General features: G+C 44.8%; 3 protein-coding genes across 7 annotated transcripts; 2 read left to right on the top strand and 1 right to left on the bottom strand.

The window, feature by feature from the left end:
* Positions 1-1,847: 1,847 nt before the first annotated feature.
* On the top strand, positions 1,848-6,452 carry LOC123122111 (acyltransferase-like protein At1g54570, chloroplastic). Of its 2 annotated transcripts, XM_044542254.1 has the most exons (15): positions 1,848-2,303; positions 2,821-2,872; positions 2,963-3,018; positions 3,180-3,338; positions 3,432-3,536; positions 3,633-3,718; positions 3,808-3,929; positions 4,119-4,227; positions 4,389-4,519; positions 4,598-4,967; positions 5,053-5,166; positions 5,290-5,378; positions 5,481-5,590; positions 5,906-6,127; positions 6,236-6,452. In XM_044542254.1, the coding sequence occupies exons 1-14, from the start codon at positions 1,946-1,948 to the stop codon at positions 6,094-6,096; spliced, it is 2,052 nt and encodes a 683-aa protein (XP_044398189.1). In that variant the 5' UTR covers positions 1,848-1,945; the 3' UTR covers positions 6,097-6,127; positions 6,236-6,452. The 2 variants fall into 2 exon arrangements, with proteins under 2 accessions (XP_044398189.1, XP_044398188.1); XM_044542253.1 differs by lacking the exon at positions 6,236-6,452 and having other exon boundaries at positions 5,906-6,181.
* Positions 6,453-7,576: 1,124 nt separating this feature from the next.
* LOC123122110 (acyltransferase-like protein At1g54570, chloroplastic) lies at positions 7,577-12,631 on the top strand. The gene is made up of 14 exons (XM_044542252.1): positions 7,577-8,051; positions 9,366-9,417; positions 9,497-9,552; positions 9,692-9,850; positions 9,935-10,039; positions 10,119-10,204; positions 10,283-10,404; positions 10,594-10,702; positions 10,928-11,058; positions 11,137-11,506; positions 11,589-11,702; positions 11,777-11,862; positions 11,970-12,079; positions 12,251-12,631. The coding sequence occupies exons 1-14, from the start codon at positions 7,724-7,726 to the stop codon at positions 12,439-12,441; spliced, it is 2,019 nt and encodes a 672-aa protein (XP_044398187.1). The 5' UTR covers positions 7,577-7,723; the 3' UTR covers positions 12,442-12,631.
* Positions 12,632-12,857: 226 nt separating this feature from the next.
* On the bottom strand, positions 12,858-18,597 carry LOC123122109 (uncharacterized). 4 transcript variants are annotated; one of them, XM_044542248.1, is made up of 7 exons: positions 18,447-18,597; positions 16,275-17,840; positions 15,922-16,173; positions 15,228-15,308; positions 14,158-14,299; positions 13,655-14,082; positions 12,858-13,043 (listed from the first exon to the last, which is right to left on the bottom strand). In XM_044542248.1, the coding sequence occupies exons 2-7, from the start codon at positions 17,511-17,513 to the stop codon at positions 12,987-12,989; spliced, it is 2,199 nt and encodes a 732-aa protein (XP_044398183.1). In that variant the 5' UTR covers positions 17,514-17,840; positions 18,447-18,597; the 3' UTR covers positions 12,858-12,986. The 4 variants fall into 4 exon arrangements, with proteins under 4 accessions (XP_044398183.1, XP_044398186.1, XP_044398184.1 ...); XM_044542251.1 differs by having other exon boundaries at positions 16,275-17,750; XM_044542249.1 differs by having other exon boundaries at positions 18,299-18,573.
* Between the last annotated feature and the right edge of the window lie 164 nt (positions 18,598-18,761).

The following is an 18,761-nucleotide window of genomic DNA, read 5'->3' as shown; positions in this document are numbered from 1 at the left end:
TTAGGTATAATACTCGCTAACTGGTATCACGGTCTAATAAAATGTATATGTGGATTTCTCGGGTACATGTACCACTTATTAAAAGGTGTGAAATTTATGGGTATATACAAATAAAATTTAAATCGAGTTATATATATTTATGTGAATATTTTCATTGGGTATAACACCAATGCGTACATATTCATGTGTATATTAACATGGAGGTATGTATATTCATGTGTATATTCACATTAAGGTATCTATATGTATGTGTATATTTCCATTGAATATAACACCAACAAGTATTTATTAAAATTTATGACATTTATGTGTATATTTTTATTGAGTATAAAACAACACGTACATATTTTCATTAGGTATAATACCCATTAACTGGTGTCATGGTCAAATAACATGTACACGTGGTTATCTCTTTGTTACATGTACATGTATACGCACCCAGGTATGAGTGTTTAGATTATTTTTGTTTTGGAAAAAAATCATTGACCATTTAGGTTACTAGTGCATGCAAAAGAAATGGAAAGCCATTAATTATCAATTGTATGCCATGCACTAATGAATATGAGTTACCATAACAGCCCCAGGCACCTAGGTGTCCCAAACAATTTACCTATATATATGTGTGTGTAGTGTTATGCATCACCTCATTTATTACTTCATAGACTCATTTAGTATTGGGAACCGTTATGTGATGGTAACATATTATGTTACTCTATTTGTCTCTTTCCTTTTTAATTACTTGCCACATCACATTTTTTGCTTATGTGGCATGCATGTTACTACCTATGTTACTCTCGTTATGATTAGCTTTAACGGAGTTGACTTTCGAGCCAGGTGGACCTAATGGGTGGGCTCCAGCTGTCATAAGCCTGATTACATTTTAATCATGCATCCATTTGTGTTTTTTGAAACAGCAAACAACTGAAGTGGTAGGTAGCTGTCATGTTTTTAAAAGAGGTAGGTTTTCAGAACCAGTTTGTCTAATTCACATCTAGATGTTTTTTAAGGATGTCACATCTAAACTCCCACAAGTATATAATGTAGCAACAAGAAACAAAAAAACTAGGACAAAAGAAATAGATCACAAACAGAGTGGACATCAACTTATGTCACATCTAGATGTGTCCTAGACAGACCTTTTCAGAACCCTAACCTGAAAAATGATGATTTTATGTTATTCACTGAAAAATACGCTACTGTCCCCTGACATGTGCGATTAGCAGCATAGGTCAAAGATGCTAGTGTACTCAACTAAAAAGGAAGGAGATGCTAGTATACTCAAAATACTAGGAAGAAGTGTCGACGATGGCGCCTGCATGCAGATATAGCTTTACGATGGTCGTTCTTCTTGATGGCGTGTTTGATTTCTTGTTGGTTGCCGCATCGGTCTTGCGGTCGTCTCTGCAGTTTTGCGGACGCGGGAGTTTTTCTTCAAGATGCACATGAACCTGTGTGAACAATAAAATCTAGACAATTACCTAGAAAGCCCAAAGAAAATTCCATATAGTATATTTTTTGACAACAAACATGGTTGTCTATTCTACGCACCAATGAATTTGAAGAAATGTCATTCGCCGTGCTCTAAAAACATTTTTTAAACACTCTGTATATTATATCTTCACGGAAATATGCACCTAGGTAAACACCAAATCAGGTTTGTTTAAAAAATGCAAGTAGATGTTTGTATTTGAAATTTTTTGTCATTTTTTAAGATTTTGTTACTGTGCATTTGAGCCGACACGACTTTTGAGTGTTTCACACGCATGAAAGATCCTGTAGCGTGAAGTCCTGAACGGCGTGCCTATAAACCTCTGCACGGGCGTGCTGATTACAGAAGCTACCGAGCACCCTTCTCGAATACACGTCTCCCGCCCTCACACCACGACACACAACAAGCGCGGCAGCACGCACGAACCAGCGACCAAGAACTGAGCAGCGCCCGATCATGGCCGCCGCCGCTGCCACGGCCACGCCGTCGGCCATCGCGCCGCCGGGCCCGCGTCTCCTCCCTCATCGGGCATCGCCAGGCTCACGCAGAAGGGTGACGCCGCTGCCGCGGTGGGTCGCGTCCGCGTCCGCGTCCAAGAGCCGAGCCCCGAGGCCGCGGCCCGCGTCGCCGGCGGCGTCGTCGTCGATGCACGCGACGATCAAGTCCGGGAGTAGACCAGGGGTGAGGGAGTACGTGGAGGCTGCGCAGGAGATGGCGCGGCGGCCGGACGGCGGGCCGCCGAGGTGGTTCGCGCCGCTCGGGTGCGCCGGCGGCGAGCGCGTCCCCGGCGCGCCGACGCTGCTCTACTTGCCTGGTATGTGTGCACGCGCACCTCTTCGTGGTATCTTTTCGCCGTCGTGCGCGCATTTCTTCTACCGCTCGCGTTGAAAATTTCTGCCGCATATGGTCAGAGCATACTGCATGAACATTCTCAGGCTTTCTGGACTCATGGCAAAGCGTGTAAAAATAAGACTCGTGGCAGCAATATGTTCTTGACCAGAAACCATAAAAAAAAAACACTTTGAAAACCTCACAGACATGCTCCGGTGCTTTCTTCAGCAGTTGGCAGCCGCAGGATCAGATGGACAGTGACCTCTGTACTACTAGAATAATTCCCTATTCCTGGGTTCAGTTGTGGAGCCACCGAACCAGGGCTTTGATTCTTTTTGCCAGATTCAGACGTGTACCAGAAAATACAACTCTCCTCCTATGAAGTCGTTGCCTGATCGTTCTTGTCATGCGTCTGCATGACTGCAACATTTTCTCATTCATCGAGTCCCTTTGCTTCCTGAGAAATGGAGTGACAGTCTTCAGTAACTGTGGTCTTGCAGGCATCGATGGAGTTGGATTAGGGCTCATCCGGCACCACGAGAGATTAGCAAAGTATAAGACCAATCACAAGAGATCCAAGGTTGTGTCTCTCTTTTTTCACCCACCACTGCAGCTAATGACAGTTTGTGTTCTACTCTGCAGAATGTTCGACGTTTGGTGCTTGCATATACCCGTCCAAGACCGCACGACCTTCCAAGGTGCGTGTTTCTCGTGCGGATTTCCAGAACTGAAGTACACAAATGCCATGCTTCATTCTTCAAGAAAATGTTCATCTTGGAGTATTCCAGTATGACTATTGCCACATATTCTGGGGCCTTGCTGATAAGCAATCTGGATGGAACTTGGGAGATGAATGCAGGTCTTGTTGAGTACGTGGAGAGGACAGTGAAATCAGAGAGGTCACGGGCACCGGACAGACCAGTCTATCTTGTTGGAGAATCCATCGGAGCGTGCATTGCTCTCGCCGTGGCGGCGCGGAACCGAGACGTCGATTTGGTATTGGTCCTAGTCAACCCAGGTCTAGCTTCCATCATCCATGCATTGCTCTGTTTTTCCTTTCGGTGACAGTAACTTCTTACTAACCAATCTGCATTTTGGCATCTATTTACAGGAACATCTTTCCACAGGTCACAGCTGCAGTCTCTCTCAGCATTCCTGGATTTGGTCCCTGATCCATTCCATTTAAGCACTCCGCAGTTCTTAAATTTCCTCACAGGTTTGGCACCATCTCCGCGAGGAAAATTTCTGACTTGCTGTTAGATGAACAGCAGACTTTGATGTGCATCTACTGATCACAGCTCAACTCTTTTAGGCAACTTCATGAAGATGTCTCCAAGATTTGATGAAGCTGGTCAGGCATTGTCAGAGGTCACCACTGGTTTGCTGCCTTCTCTCATGGTGAGCTGCAAAATATTGAGGAAATTGCTTCTCTGCATATGTTTTTTTGCCGCAGTCCTAATGATGCTTTTGTGTGCTTCTTTCTGCAGTACCTGACTGATATTTTGCCAAAGGAATCCATTGTGTGGAAGTTGAAAATGTTGAGGACGGCGGCATCATATGTCAATTCTCGCTTACATGCAGTCAAAGCCCAGACCCTGGTGGTTGCTAGGTATGATCTGCAATAGTCACACTGACAAAATATATGCTCATTTTGTCCAAATGCTTTACATTAATCCTTACAAATGATGAGAAGAGTACAGTGTCCAAATGCTTTACATGAATCCTCTGCAACATTCCAATGATTTTCCTTTTGAGCCTATGATGCACATTTACCAGAAATTGGTGATCTTTTTTTCAGTGGAAATGATGAACTGCTGCCAAGCCGCGACGAGGCTGAAAGGCTACGTGCCAAGCTAAAGAACTGCAGAATCCGTCACTTCAGGGACAATGGCCACAAAATCTTGCTGGTAATGAAGATAAATAACAGAGTTCTTTACCTATGTATATCCTTGGTTGCACTTGAAACCCACTTCTTCCATGGACCAAATTACCAATATCACCATTTGCATCAACTGTAGCATTCAAGCGTTTCAAAATTCTAACCTGTTACTGCCCAAAAACCTGGCAGGAAGATGGGTTTGATCTAGCGACAAGCATTAAAGGATCTACATACTATCGCCGCTCCAGGCAGCCAGACTTTGTTTCAGACTATCTACCGCCAACTCCCGATGAGCTCGAAAAGGCGATTGATCACGACAGGTGCCGTTTCTGTAAAATTAAAGGTTGATGGATTGTTATGTGACTACTAAACTGCTGCTGAATTTCCTGAAACTTCAGGCTCCTGAATTTTGCCACTGACCCGGTGATGCTATCGACACTGACTGATGGGAGGATAGTGAGGGGACTGGCAGGGCTGCCAAGGGAGGGCCCTGTCCTGTTCGTTGGGTACCACATGCTCATGGGGTTTGAGCTTGGACCCTTGGTCACAGGAGTGCTGAAAAGCACTGGAATCCACATCCGCGGCTTAGCGCATCCATTCTTGTTCAACGAGAGTTCAGAGCAGCTCATGCCGGATACGTCGTATTTCGATCTCCCCCGGATCATGGGTGCGGTGCCTGTTACCGGGGTGAACTTTTACAAGCTCCTTTCAGAGAAGCAGTTCGTGCTGCTGTTCCCGGGAGGCGCGCGTGAAGCTCTTCATAGGAAGGTAAGAATTTGGTATGGAGAGCAAAACATATCTTGTGGGCAGTGAAAACACCGATTGTTTTGGGAGATGACATAGTTGTTTACAGGGGGAGGAATACAAGCTGTTTTGGCCTGAGCAATCTGAGTTCGTGCGGATGGCGTCAAGGTTTGGAGCAACAATCGTACCATTTGGAGTGGTCGGAGAAGATGATATATGTGATGTAAGTGCCACCTCAAAAAATATGTCGTCTTTTAAAAAAAAGTAAAAATAAGTAAAATATGCCGTCTTAGTTTGCCATCTCCTTGATTTATCTAATGCATAGAAACAATGTTTTTCACCTCAGTTGTTGTTAGACTACAATGATCTTGTGAAGCTCCCATTTTATGACACCATTGACAAGAAGATAAATGAAGGTGGTCTAAGAAAGCTAAGGTATATTATGATTTTAATTCAGAACCAGAAGTTTCTTTTTGGTGTCCCATATATTTTGCCTGTAAGAGATTAATGATCTTGATGTATCTTGTTGTTTCAAAGGACTGATTCTACGGGAGAGATAAAAAACCAAGATATGCATCCTGTAGTGCTTACGCCAAAAGTGCCAGGGAGGTTTTACTTCATCTTTGGGAAGCCTATTGAAACAAGAGGTAACCAGTTGTACTAGCAAATACTCCCTCCGTCCCGAAATACTTGTCGGAGAAATGCATAAAAATGAATGCATCTAGAACTAAAATACATCTAGATACATCCATTTCTCCGACAAGTATTTCCGGACAGAGGGAGTGGTAATCTGAAAACATGTTTTAGATGTTCTCATGGCAAATCAACATACACTACTTCATATAGTTATTCTTTTTCGATAATCGAAAAATGAGTCAGAATGCATGCAGCCTTATTTCGAAGACCCAATGTCTGATCAGGTTTGCTTCTTGTGTTTTCGATTGGTTTACTTGTTTGCACAGGGAGGGAGAAGGAGCTAAGAGACAAAGAGAAGGCCCAGCACCTGTATTTGCATGTCAAATCTGAAGTGGAGAGCTGCATCAAGTATCTGAAGGAGAAGAGAGAGGAGGATCCCTACAGGAGCATACTGCCCAGGCTTCTGTATCAGGCAACTCATGGTTCTGATGCAGAAATACCCACATTTGAACCCTGAGGCTGAGAAGAGCACTTCCAGAACACTATTAGTTAGGACCCAAACCAATTGTTTATATTCTTCGTGTTAACATTTTACATACATAGTTATTTGTTATTAATTTACCTAAAGATAATTGTAGTTTATTCATTTTTTTCAGGGAAATTATAGTTGTCGGAGTGTAAACTCCGGACACCAGGGATCAAGGATACCCTGTATTTGCGTGTTCGGTAAAGGCTCTAGGTTTCTCTGAGTAAGCGGCAAATTTTGTTTCGCTCTATTTGAACCTGGTTAGTTAGGGACCTTATTCGAAAAGAACATTTCAGAATCCATCCAATTTTTATGAAATTTCCGAAAAAGGGTTTTTCCCCGCTTTATATTATAAAGCAACTTCCATCGATCACAAGATAACTGATGAGGCAAACAGCACATCAAGCCTAAAAGAGAAAGAAAGAAGAACTAAATGTCAACAACGGCAGCTCGACAAAGCACGAATGATCCACCACCGTTGGGCCCTTCAGATTCGTCCCACCGCACAAGGCTCCGAACCGCCGCGTACCAAGAAGCACCTCCAAGAAGGGATGCGACGTCAATGACGCTGCTGCTCGGATGTGTCCTAAGGTTCCCCCAGGCACGCGAAAAGGAGTGCGGGATGGGTAACACCGACGCCCTTCAGGAAGGAAACGCGGCACCCGCAGGCGACACCGCGTCGGCGCCGGATGAACCGGCACGGATTTCTCCCGCACCCCAACCACCACTACCCGCCCGATTCGGAGCCAACCAGCCAGCTTGCCACCCGCCAGTATACGCCACCACGGTCTTGAAATCATCTATGCCGCCTCACTGAGATCGCCATCACGAGGCCTAGAGGATGGAGAGAGGAACGCCGGGAATTGGGAGGGGCAGCATTGGAGCCGCGCCGGAGGGAACCGCCTCCACTGCCATCGTGCCCGAGGCCTGTGCCTCCAACACCGTCGCGGTAGCCGACCGGACGCGACAGCAGAGGCACACCATGCTACCCGGGCCCGCAAAGCCTCCCTACGCCCCAACTCCACCTCTAGGGGGCTCCGCCGCCCATGAGAAGCCCCGGCCCAGATCTGGGCCGAGCAGGCGCTACCATCCCGCAGCACCGCGAAGCTCCGCCGCGCAGCCAACCTCCCTCACCCGCGCCAGGTTGCCCCGCCGCCTGAGCGCACCACCAGGAGACGCGCCTCCCCGCGCAAGATCGCCTCCGGGAGGGGAAAAGCAGGGGCCGCCGCCGCCGGCACCGCACGACGACGACGACACGGGAGAGGTGGCGGGGGAGGGCCTCTAGGCCGGCGGATGGAGGCGCGGCCGGTTGAGCCCAACTCGACTTTTTATGAAGCTTGCCAGAACAGTTACAAGAAATTCGGCAATTCTCAAATTGATCATTTCGCCGAGGACCAAAAGGCCTTCCACCGCAACACGTGTGCCTATAAATTTTAAGGGAACACACGGTGGTTTACAGAAGTGAAGTCAACAACAAGCCACCATCTTCTGTTGGGCAACCCCGAAGACACACACGTCTCCCTCAAAGTCCATACACACGAGACACGACGACACACAAGCGCAGGCAGCAGCACGCGCGCACCAGCGAGGCAGCGATCGTCAAGAGCACGGCGCGCGCATGGCTGCCGCCGCCGCGACCACGCCGTCGGCCTTCGCTCCGCCGAGGCCGCGTCTCCTCTCCTGCCGGGCGCCGCGCAGGAGGACGGCGCAGCTACCGCGGTGGACCGCGTCCGCCACCAGGAGCGGGGCGCCGAGGCCGGCGCCATTGTCGTCGATGGACGCGACGGCGAAGGCCGGGAGGAGGCCAGGGGTGAGGGAGTACGCGGAGGCGGCGCGGGAGATGGCGCGGCGGCCGGACGGCGGGCCGCCCAGATGGTTCGCGCCGCTCGAGTGCGGCGGCGGCGGCGAGCGCGTCCCCGGCGCGCCGACGCTGCTCTACTTGCCCGGTATGTAATGTATACGTGGGCGCATTTCTTTCTTCTTTCTTTTGCGAAGTATACGTAGTAACGTAGGCGCATTTCTTCGACCTCGGAGGCGGTCAAAACGCAGTGTTTGAGCATCGTCATGGAAACTTACTTGGATATCCTTTTTAATCGGAAAATGAATCTGAGTAGTGTTGCTTAAGTAATCCTGCTCTGCATCAGCAGCCTAAAGTTAATTTTAGAGAAATATATCGAAGCCTTGACCACATATTATTATTATTCAAGCACATCAACAACAGTGCAGCAGCACTAAAATAAGAGGGATGATGGTCGAAGATGAGCACTGCTTTTTAAACAATGGATGGATGGATGGATATCCAAGATTAGGTAGGTGGGCTTGCACTGTCACACACATGGGCTCATGGCAGCCAATCTTCTTGACCTGCCAGATCGTGCCGAAACCATAAGCAACGATTTAAAAAGTACGTACGCTTGAAAATCCCACACACATGCGTCGGTGCACGGGACCGCGTGATGCTCAGTTTCTCGCTATAATTAGCATGGCAAAACTGCACTGGGCTTTCTCCAGCTGGTGGGCAGCAGGATCAGATGGACAGTGACTTGTACAATACCACATGAATACAATGCTGTCCTATTCCTGGGTTCAGTTGTGGAGACACCGGATCAGGGCCTTGATTCTTTTGCCAGATTCAGTACCAAACAAAATACTACTAGTAGTGCGAAAATGCCAAACGGAGACCAAGCTCCATGGAGGCCTTAGTCTGAAAACATCAAAATTCAAACTTTTCAGTTTCAATTTTTTTTGAGATAAATACACATATACCTAGTAGATACATAATGACATGTATGCAAATTTCAGGTCGAAATATGCTAAATTGAGATCTACACAAAAAAGACAAATCTGGGGCTTTTATCATACGCACTGTTCATCCTCAAAGTTCATGATTTTGTTCTTTTTGTGCAGCTCGCAATTCAAGGTATTTCATCCTGAAATTTTATTCATGCACATTACATCCCTGCATGCATGTGTATTCATTTTTCAGAATTTTTTGAAACTGAAAATTTTGAATTTTAAAATTTTCAAAATAAAGGCCTTCATGGAGCTTGGTCTCTAAAATGCCCTACCCCTACTAGTGATCCTATGAACTTGTTGCCAAATCTCTCTTTTTGTGTGGCTGGTACCAACTGCATATGGCTGGATGATTGGAGGAGCTTCCAAACATTTTCTCATCGATGATCAAGTCACTTTGTTGTTCCTTGCCACTTGAAAGATGAGAAGAAATGGAGTAACTGTCTTCAGTAACTGTGGTCTTGCAGGAATCGATGGAGTTGGCCTAGGGCTGATCCGGCACCACGAGAGATTAGCAAAGTACGAGCAATCACAAGGGATCCAAAATCGCCTCTCTGTTTATTCATCGCTGCAGCTAGTGACTGTTTCTGCTCTGCAGGATGTTCGACATGTGGTGCTTGCATATACCCGTCCAGGACCGTACCACCTTCCAAGGTGCGTCGACTTTCAGAACTGAACCAAAAACAAAGCCATGCTTCATTCTTCAAATGATCATCTTGCAATCCCGGTTTGCATATCTACTTTGAGGCCCTGACTGACCAAAAAGGCTCTGACACCTCACCGATGAACGCAGGACTTGTCGAGCACGTGGAGAGGACGGTGAAATCAGAGAGCTCGAGGGCACCCGACAGGCCAGTCTATCTTGTTGGAGAATCCGTCGGAGCGTGCATTGCTCTTGCCGTGGCGGCGCGGAACCGAGACGTCGATTTGGTACTGGTCCTAGTCAACCCAGGTCTTGCCTCCCATCACTCTGTTCTTTCTTTCGGTGACAGTAACTTGTTATTGACCAGCCTGCGTTTTGGTATTCATTTTGCAGGGACATCTTTCCACAGGTCACAGCTGCAGTCTCTCTCAGCACTCCTAGACTTGGTCCCTGATCCCTTCCATTCGAGCACTCCACAACTCCTAAATTTTCTCACAGGTTTAGCACCACCTCCATGAGGAAAATTTCAGCAGGCTTGAACTTGATGTGCACCTACTCATCACAGTAACTCTTTCAGGCAACTTCATGAAGATGTCGCCGAGATTCGGTGGAGCTGGTCAGGCATTATCGGAGGTCGCCAGTGGTTTGTTGCCTTCTCTCATGGTGAGCTGCAAAATATTGAGGAAATTTCTTCTCTGTATATTTTTTTTGCCACAGTCGTAATGATGCTTCTTTCTGCAGTATTTGGCTGATATTTTGCCAAAGGAATCCATTGTCTGGAAGATGAAGATGTTGAGGACAGCGTCGTCGTTTGTCAATTCTCGCTTACATGCAGTCAAAGCCCAGACCCTGGTGGTCGCTAGGTATGAATGACCTGCAGTAGTCACACTCATAAAGTATAGCTGAGATCTGAGGAGAATGTTCCCTTGCAAATGCTAAGAAGAGCAGTGTCCAAATGCTTTCATCAATTCACTGCCACACTCCCATGATTCTCCTTTCGAGCATATTGCACTTGCTTAGACATATCTGAAGTTGGTAATCTTTTTTGTCAGTGGAAATGATGAACTCCTGCCAAGCCGCGACGAGGCTGAAAGACTGCGTGGCACGCTAAAGAAATGCAGAGTCCGTCACTTCAGGGATAATGGGCACAAAATCTTGTTGGTAATACAGATAAATAATCCTTACTGATAAAAGACATACAGAAACAACCTATTATTTTAGCAATGTGTCTGCAGTCATATCCTTGGCATGCACTTGGACCCCATTTCTTCCATGGTCCAAATCACCATTTGCATCAACCATAGCATTCGATCTCTCAAGAAAGAAAATTCTACAGTATTCGAGCATTTCAAAATTCTACCCTATAATTGCATGAAAACCTGGCAGGAAGATGGATTTGATCTAGTGACAACCATTAAAGGAGCCGGAGACTATCGCCGCTCCAGGCAGACAGACTATGTTTTAGACTTTCTACCGCTGAGCGATGATGAGCTCGAAAAGGCGATCGATCGTGACAGGTACCATTCCTCTAAGGCTCAAGCTTGATGGGTTGTGACATGAGTACTGAACTGCTGTTGCATTTCCTGAAACTTCAGGCTCCTGACTTTTGCCACTGATCCGGTGATGTTATCAACACTGCCTGATGGGAAAATAGTGAGGGGACTGGCAGGGCTGCCAAGGGCGGGCCCTGTCTTGCTTGTTGGGTACCACATGCTCATGGGGTTTGAGCTTGGACCCCTGGTAACAGGAGTTCTGAGAAGTACTGGAATCCACATCCGCGGGTTAGCGCATCCATTCATGTTCAACGAGAGTTCAGACCAGCTCATACCGGATTCGTCGAACTACGACCTCCACCGGATCATGGGTGCGGTGCCTGTTACGGCGGTGAACTTTTACAAGCTCCTTTCAGAGAAGCAATTCGTTTTGCTGTATCCGGGAGGCGCGCGTGAAGCTCTTCATAGGAAGGTAAGAATTTGTTAGAGAGCATAATATATCTTTGGAGACAGTAAAAACATCGATTGTTCTGGAAGGTGACAGTTGTTTACAGGGCGAGGAATACAGGCTATTTTGGCCTGAGCAGTCTGAATTTGTGCGGATGGCATCAAGGTTTGGAGCAACAATAATACCATTTGGAGTGGTTGGAGAAGATGATATATGTGATGTAAGTGCCACCTCAAGAGTATGTTATCTTGCTCTGCTATTTCTAATGTACAGAAACAATGTTTTTCACCTCAGATGTTGTTAGACTACAACGATCTTATGAAGCTTCCATTTTATGACATCCTTGACAAGAAGCTAAATGAAGAGGGGCTAAAGCTAAGGTATATTTTGATTTTATTTTAGAAGCAAAATTTTATTTAGTTTTGTAGTCTCCCAAATGTTTGCCCATAAGAAATCAATTATCTTGATTTACCTTGTTGTTTCAAAGGACTGATTCTACGGGAGAGATAAAGAATCAAGATATGCATCCTGTAGTGCTGACGCCAAAAATGCCAGGAAGGTTTTACTTCATCTTTGGGGAGCCTATTGAAACAAAAGGTAACCAGTTGCACTAGCAAATAGTAATCTGAAAAGATTTTTCTAAATGTTCCCATGGCAAGTCAACACACACTACACTGTTATTCTTTTCTGATGATTGAAAAACAAGAATGCATGCAAACAAATTGCTGTGACCCGATGTCTGATTAGGTTTGCTTCTTGTTTGCATAGGGAGGGAGAAGGAGCTAAGAGACAAAGAGAAGGCCCAGCACCTCTATTTGCATGTCAAATCTGAAGTGGAGAGCTGCATCAAGTATCTGAAGGAGAAGAGAGAGGAGGATCCCTACAGGAGCATACTGCCCAGGCTTCTATATCAGGCAGCTCATGGTTCTGATGCAGAAATACCCACATTTGAACCCTGAGGCTGAGATGATCACTTCCAGAATACCATTAGTTAGGATCCAAGCCAATTGTTTACGTTGTTCATGTTAATCTTTTATATACATAGTTATTTTTAATTGCAGTTTATTCAAATTAGAAGGGTCAATAAATATAAAAAACTAAGTTCAGAACTGTAAATTTCTATGTGAAGTAGATTAGCGGATTTACTAAGCTGGGCAGGGGCTCTGATTCCAAATGATGACTGGGTGAAGGACCAGAAGCTTTTCCAGTCACTAAATGTTCTTTCGTTAATATCTACCAGTATATTGTGCTAAAGAACAACAAAAAGAAACTAAGCACAGTGGTTGTGCGTCACTAGAATGGCAATTTCCCAAATAAAAGAAAACACACACCATGACAGAGATTGTGTTGACCATGTTCTAGACAAAACACGAAATTGGAAGAAATGGGATATTCCATTGCAATTATTAATTCTGTACATGGTAATGGTAATAAACACAAAGAGACTAACTGACAAGTTAGTGATGGCATGATATGTACACATTTCATGTTAGGTGTTCAAGCATCAGTTGCTTATGTCGAAGTACTTGGGATCAGCAGGGAAGTCATGCTCAACCCGGAGCTGCAACAAGACAGAAAATTCAGTTAGAGATACAGATGTAACTTTAAGACAGGAAAATCAAAGCAATAAATATAATAATAAGATATGCAACGCCGCACTTTTAATAACACCATATACTATTTTATGTTAATATCTGCATGTGCCAAATTGATGTGCCCTATAATGTAATCTGTCAGAATGTAGAGGTCAAAAGAGCAACAGCAAAATCTCAGTATTTTAGCATCCTAATCAGCAATTTTGGGAAATCTAGAATACTATCCATGTGTCAAGGCCCTGTGGAGGCTGCCACTGCACCCTAGGATTCTCCGCTAGCTTTGCATGCGCCAACCCTTTTCTGCTGATCTTTTTCGCTTTTTTGTAGTGCTGTGCAGGCTTGTTGTTTTTGCCAATTCCAATTTCGTTCGGTTTGTTTGCCTTTGTAGTTCTGTTACGGTGCTTGGTCTTGCAAGTTTTTGGCCTTGTCACATATTACTGCATGTTCGAGGAAAAGAAGAATACTATACGTGCTATAGGCAAAATTACTCAGTTTCACTAGTGCAGAAAGGAACAAAAAGGAAGTTGTGTTAAAGGAGACAGCTACACAACCTAGAGTGATCTCAGTTTCTACATACCTCGCCTTCGTCTGAATCTGAGTGCCTTTGAGGAAAGACAACTCTAATATCATTGTAGAGATAAAATCGCTTCTCTTCCTCGGTAGCGGTACTCCGATTGAGTGGTTCTGATGACATGCCAGGTTTGGTCCGCTGCATCGATCTTGATGATTTCTTGGAAAGGGGGCTCAGAAAACGCAGGTGCAAAGCATAACGAAGAACGCCTCCAGCTGAACTATCATTCACTTTGGAAGGTCTGCAGCAAGACTTCTTTTCACTGTCTATTTGACAGCAGCAACCATTGGCATTAGTCCGACTTTCTGAGCTCCCAATGGGACTCGATTCATTTGATTCGCTAATGTCACATTCCATTGAGCAACATGTTCTGTTGGTGTGACCTCCCTTCTCTGATTCATCAGTCAAGTAGCAGTTCTGCCCCTGTTCACAGCCTGCAAAATTAAAATAATTCATCAGCAAATTGAACTCGACAATTTCACTTTAGCTATCAATGGTATTGGCATTACATTCAGAAAACAGAGTGCCGCATTCTCTAAGTTCACTTCCATATTGGACTGACTCGACCTTTGTGTGACTGGCATCGCTTCCTTCTTTCACTGGATTAGAAGGAGGAACAGATGATAGAGTGACCTTTTGCCGCACGAAAGTCTGTCCCATTTTAAAATAAAAGAAATAAGATGAACTCGAGAAAAGAAGTTAAAAAAAAGACGAATAATCACGACACACTTTCTTATTCAAAACAAATAAAGCACGTCTTGATGCAAGTTTGGGACAAAAAGGCGAATAATTATGAGCCCTTCTAAATAGGCAAACACCATTACTCGAAATACTTCAAAATGGCTCCTTTTGACACACGTCAAGTTAGCTTTTTCCAGTGTATCAGTATATTGCAGGTCAAATTTACTGACATCCAATGAAATGGTAACATTTTCAGTTACAGCCAGACGATCAGTATACTGGCCTAGTCGCCACAGCGGCAACCAGTGTCGCTAACTACAAAACGAACCTGGGACAATTCTACTATCATCTCACAGTAAGACTACTGATATGAGGGAAAACCTTTTGCTTGTTATATCTACCAAAAATAGAAGTTTATGAATGGCATTGGCATACAACCACATTTAAGATATATGTTTCATGTATAAACTTAAAGGGAGGGGGGAGGGGCATTTCACCTATGAAACAGTTGCATATATGTCATTGTAATAACTTGACAAAATTGAGAAATACACCATCATAGGAACTCAACTAAATTGAGAATCCCTATGGAGTAATCAGCACGATAATAAAATTCTATATATTTCCAAGTTCTGATATAACAGCTATAAACAGTTGCAGATATGGGATCCCAGTAACTCAACAAAGTTGACAAATATGCCATAGGAACTCGGAAATATTGAGAATCTCAACAGAGCAAGTCTACACAATAAATATTCTGCTGGTAACCCATATGGAAACAAGAAATCCAAGCCATGGCGGTAAAGAAAATCTGTGATTGTCTTCAGTATTTAGGTATACATGACAATGAAAATAGTGAGAAGTTACAGGCCTTGCAACAACTCCCTACTTCACATACCTTGGTTCCAGCAGGCATGCCACTCAAATCATAGTTGCAAAAGAAGGTGTGCAGCGGTGTCTTCTCTGGGTTACTGACCACCTGTCAAGGGCAACAGTTTGCTTCTTGTAAAACAGGTGCATCAAAGTATGACGGTTAAATAGAACTTTAAATAGATTAGCCAAGAAAAGAATGACTCGAGGGTGGTGGAGATTGAGACAGTACATCAGCCTCACAATTAGCGTCAGATATTGACATGCACACACGAAGAGCAAACTTTGAATTTCATATTCCATTTTCGAAATGGCAGAAAATAGTAAACAGATACTTGAGGCATCAATTATAGTGAATTGAGGATGTTTTATTTGTTTAGATAGTTCAGCACAGTGGTGTGAGCTTGTGAAGATTAGCAATAGGGTGAGAAAGAAAAAGAAATTATCAGTACAAAATCAAAAACCCAGGCCTGCACCCATGCCCCACCTATTGTATATTCTAATATTTTCATCATTCGATTAGCTTATTAAAACTTCAGGGCTTCACACACAGGCAAAATGAGTCAAGTGTTATATTGGGAAAAGAGCGAGAGACTACCATACTAGCAAGGGCGGGCATCCCAGAGAAAGTTGAACTCATGCCCAGTGCAAAAACATATACATAGTAATGCACCAATTCATCAGAAACAATCCAGTATTTAGTAAGGCCAATAATTTAGTACCAGCTGAATGCGCCCTTTAATTGGGATGTGTAAGCGACTTCTCGATGATCTTGAATCATTATTGTTGGAGCTTCTTTTAAGTTTTGGGCTTTTGCTGTTGTTAGTAGGCAACCTCCCAGCAAGATCAATCGACGAATAGTACAGCAGGGAGCTATCCTCATCAATGCTGGTTACTGCAAATGGAAGCTTCTGAGTTGGGGGAGAGAAGTTGCCGCCGGTCACATTCAGGACAGCCAGAAAACCATCAATATTCTGCATTTCAAGAAAAAACAGAATAAATACCAAAAAAATGTGTGCGGTGTCCAACTGAAAAACTCAGTTAGGAGGAAAGTAGTAAAAGACACACTGCGGACCTGCTTATCTTTTCCACACGAATAGCGACCAGATAAAAGGGACTCCTCGAAGGAGCCAACTAGTGACCTTCTTACAGGAAAGAGGCTTAAACCCCAAAGACATCCAATGCGTGGGGATACAGGTGCAGATTCTGGGACCCGATTTTGGAGTCTTCTATCTGAACACCTCTTAGGGGTCATCGCATCAAAGTTAACATGCAAGATGGTTGTTTTACCTGCTGCATCCCTTGCCCTGATTCTATCGCCATGTTCAGAACCATCTTCACCTATTGATATTTCTGTTTCCTTTGAGTCTAGAAAATCATTTTCAATTTCTCTGGCTAAATCTCTCTGAGCCCCCACATTCTTCCCTCTCTGCATCCATTTTGGGCCGAGAGGGGACAAGCTGAGTGGAGGGGAATGTGCTAATTTTGGTAGTGGAACAGCTACCGCAACCCTTTTGAGATTCACAATCCTTTCGGCCTCTAGGTGATCTGAACAAGAATATGACTCCCTGCCCTCAAGCAAAGGACCATCGGTGAATATATTACTGCTAAACTTATCAACTACCTGTGTTTTGCTCCAACTGGAGTGTCTGAAGGCTGGCCAAGTAGGTGATTCAAACGAATCAAGAGACGCAGTGTGGGCTTTTTTACAATCTTGAAATCCAGAGGTGCAAAGCTGCCTAACTTGATCAGAATGCTGCATTTTGGCATCAGCAGAACCAATATTTAGCGCATCGCCGCTGAAGTGTCCATGGAGCACATTAGTTAAAGGCGATAACACCCTTTTCCTTGCTTGAGGCCCATGCTGTTCAGTAGATGAACGGCAAGTGTTGATGACTAAAGATGAATTCATTTTGTCAGCTACCATTGTATCAGAATCTCCCTTGAAACCAGCAAAACCTGATTCAAACCCAATAACCCTCCTCGCAGGCATCTGAACAGAAGGTCGCAACTTAGGGCATGATCTAGAACTTGGATTCCTCGAATCAAGTTTTAGGCCTTGGGAGTCTGCATGCCCATCGACAGCATGGCTGGCTCCAAAATTTCCATCAAATCCATTCAGAGAATCTAACGCAGCTTTTCTCTTCAGCTCGCTGATGGATGGGTATGGAAATGCCCTGTTACTTGAGCCTCCGGTGGGAAGCCTGCCCAAATCACTATTATCACTACCACCAAAACAAGGAGGACTAACTACACATGTACTCAGCTTAGGAGGCTCCTCCTCCTTAATTGCAGGAACCTGAGGCAAACCCATCACAATGTACCTTCAACAAAAGGAGAACAAACTAGAAGTTGCTCCTAAAATGTGCTAATTTGGATCTTCCAATGACCCCTTCAGCTATTACTTCCAATCTCCAAAACTGTTGCAATTGTTCTAGTAACAACTAACTCTGACTCTGCACGAAGGCTTCAACTGCATTGAGGTTTCTGATTCGAATCCATCAGCAGTGAAGATGCCATCGTCGAACCGCCAATCATGCTCTTGAAGTTACTGCAACAATTGGAGATGAAGCACAGTTTAGAGCCTGAACAAGCAACAAGGAACCTAGGATGAACCATGCCAACAGTTCAGGAAGCAGTCCTGCATAAACAAATCAAAGGCTGTCACCACATTGTCGAATTGATTCCTAGCCATTTATCTCTGCAGAAACAGTATGGCATTGTCCATTTACAGAGCTCTACACATCAGAAACAACAATGAACTACAAATTATGTAATATATGATGTAATGCAGCAAAATCAGCAAATAAAAACTGTCCGTTGCACATCAACAGTGTTAAAAATTAATCTTGGGGCTAAATCTATGGGCGACAGAGGGGAACAGAAGGCAATCTAGATGGACTCAGATCGAGGAAACTAGGAACGATCTGAAAGCGATCACCGCATCGATGACCAGAGCAAAAGAACTAGAATCACACATGAAGGCATCCAAGATCCCCCACCACACGGACCAAAAATCCATACATACAAAGGAGAAAAGGGTGCCGCAGAAATCCAGGGCGGCAGGCATCAGCCCGCGAACCAGATCAAGAAACTGACCGGAAAAGCAGCCGCGGAGCAGCGATCGGGGGATTTCTTTGGTTCAGGAAAAGAGGGAAACCAGATTGGGTTTCCTGCGGCAACCGGAGCGATTCGATCGGAAGCACGGGGAATTTAGGCAGGACGATGATCTTGCTAGCGGATTTACCGAGGAAGGGATTGGGCCATTCGCCTGAGCGATCCCCTTCTCCGGTCCCGGGTTATCTTGTGCGGTTGTTCTCGGCCTCCGCGTCCGCCTCATGATGTGCTAGCTTGGGCATTGGGTTCTTCTCTCTCCCGTCTCCGCCATGGCTTAAATAGATTCCTACCGTCCAAGGATTTTCTCCCTGCGGCCCATTCCTTTTCACCATTTTTTTTTTTTTAAATTGCGGTTTGCGCCAAATTGAAAAATAATATTTGTTTTCCAATTTCCACTGTATGGAAACCAATATTTGTCAGCACCCTATTTGTGCAGGGAAAAAGG

This window comes from Triticum aestivum, chromosome 5D, assembly GCF_018294505.1.
Source record: "Triticum aestivum cultivar Chinese Spring chromosome 5D, IWGSC CS RefSeq v2.1, whole genome shotgun sequence".
Taxonomy (NCBI): domain Eukaryota; kingdom Viridiplantae; phylum Streptophyta; class Magnoliopsida; order Poales; family Poaceae; genus Triticum; species Triticum aestivum.
This window is presented reverse-complemented; position numbering and strand designations above follow the sequence as displayed.

What these genes read in the sequence shown, in the direction of transcription:
- LOC123122111 (XM_044542254.1), top strand. Translation starts at nt 1,946, where the DNA reads ATGGCCGCCGCCGCTGCCACGGCCACGCCGTCGGCCATCGCGCCGCCG. An exon ending in ATGGCCACAAAATCTTGCTG is followed by an intron (nt 4,228 to 4,388) that starts GTAATGAAGATA and finishes AAAACCTGGCAG; the next exon opens with GAAGATGGGTTTGATCTAGC. An exon ending in AAGGCGATTGATCACGACAG is followed by an intron (nt 4,520 to 4,597) that starts GTGCCGTTTCTG and finishes CTGAAACTTCAG; the next exon opens with GCTCCTGAATTTTGCCACTG.
- LOC123122110 (XM_044542252.1), top strand. Translation starts at nt 7,724, where the DNA reads ATGGCTGCCGCCGCCGCGACCACGCCGTCGGCCTTCGCTCCGCCGAGG. An exon ending in ACTCCTAAATTTTCTCACAG is followed by an intron (nt 10,040 to 10,118) that starts GTTTAGCACCAC and finishes TAACTCTTTCAG; the next exon opens with GCAACTTCATGAAGATGTCG. An exon ending in GAGAAGATGATATATGTGAT is followed by an intron (nt 11,703 to 11,776) that starts GTAAGTGCCACC and finishes TTTTCACCTCAG; the next exon opens with ATGTTGTTAGACTACAACGA.
- LOC123122109 (XM_044542248.1), bottom strand. Translation starts at nt 17,513, where the DNA reads ATGGGTTTGCCTCAGGTTCCTGCAATTAAGGAGGAGGAGCCTCCTAAG. An exon ending in CGTGTGGAAAAGATAAGCAG is followed by an intron (nt 16,174 to 16,274) that starts GTCCGCAGTGTG and finishes CTTGAAATGCAG; the next exon opens with AATATTGATGGTTTTCTGGC. An exon ending in CAGATTCAGACGAAGGCGAG is followed by an intron (nt 13,044 to 13,654) that starts GTATGTAGAAAC and finishes GTCTTGTTGCAG; the next exon opens with CTCCGGGTTGAGCATGACTT.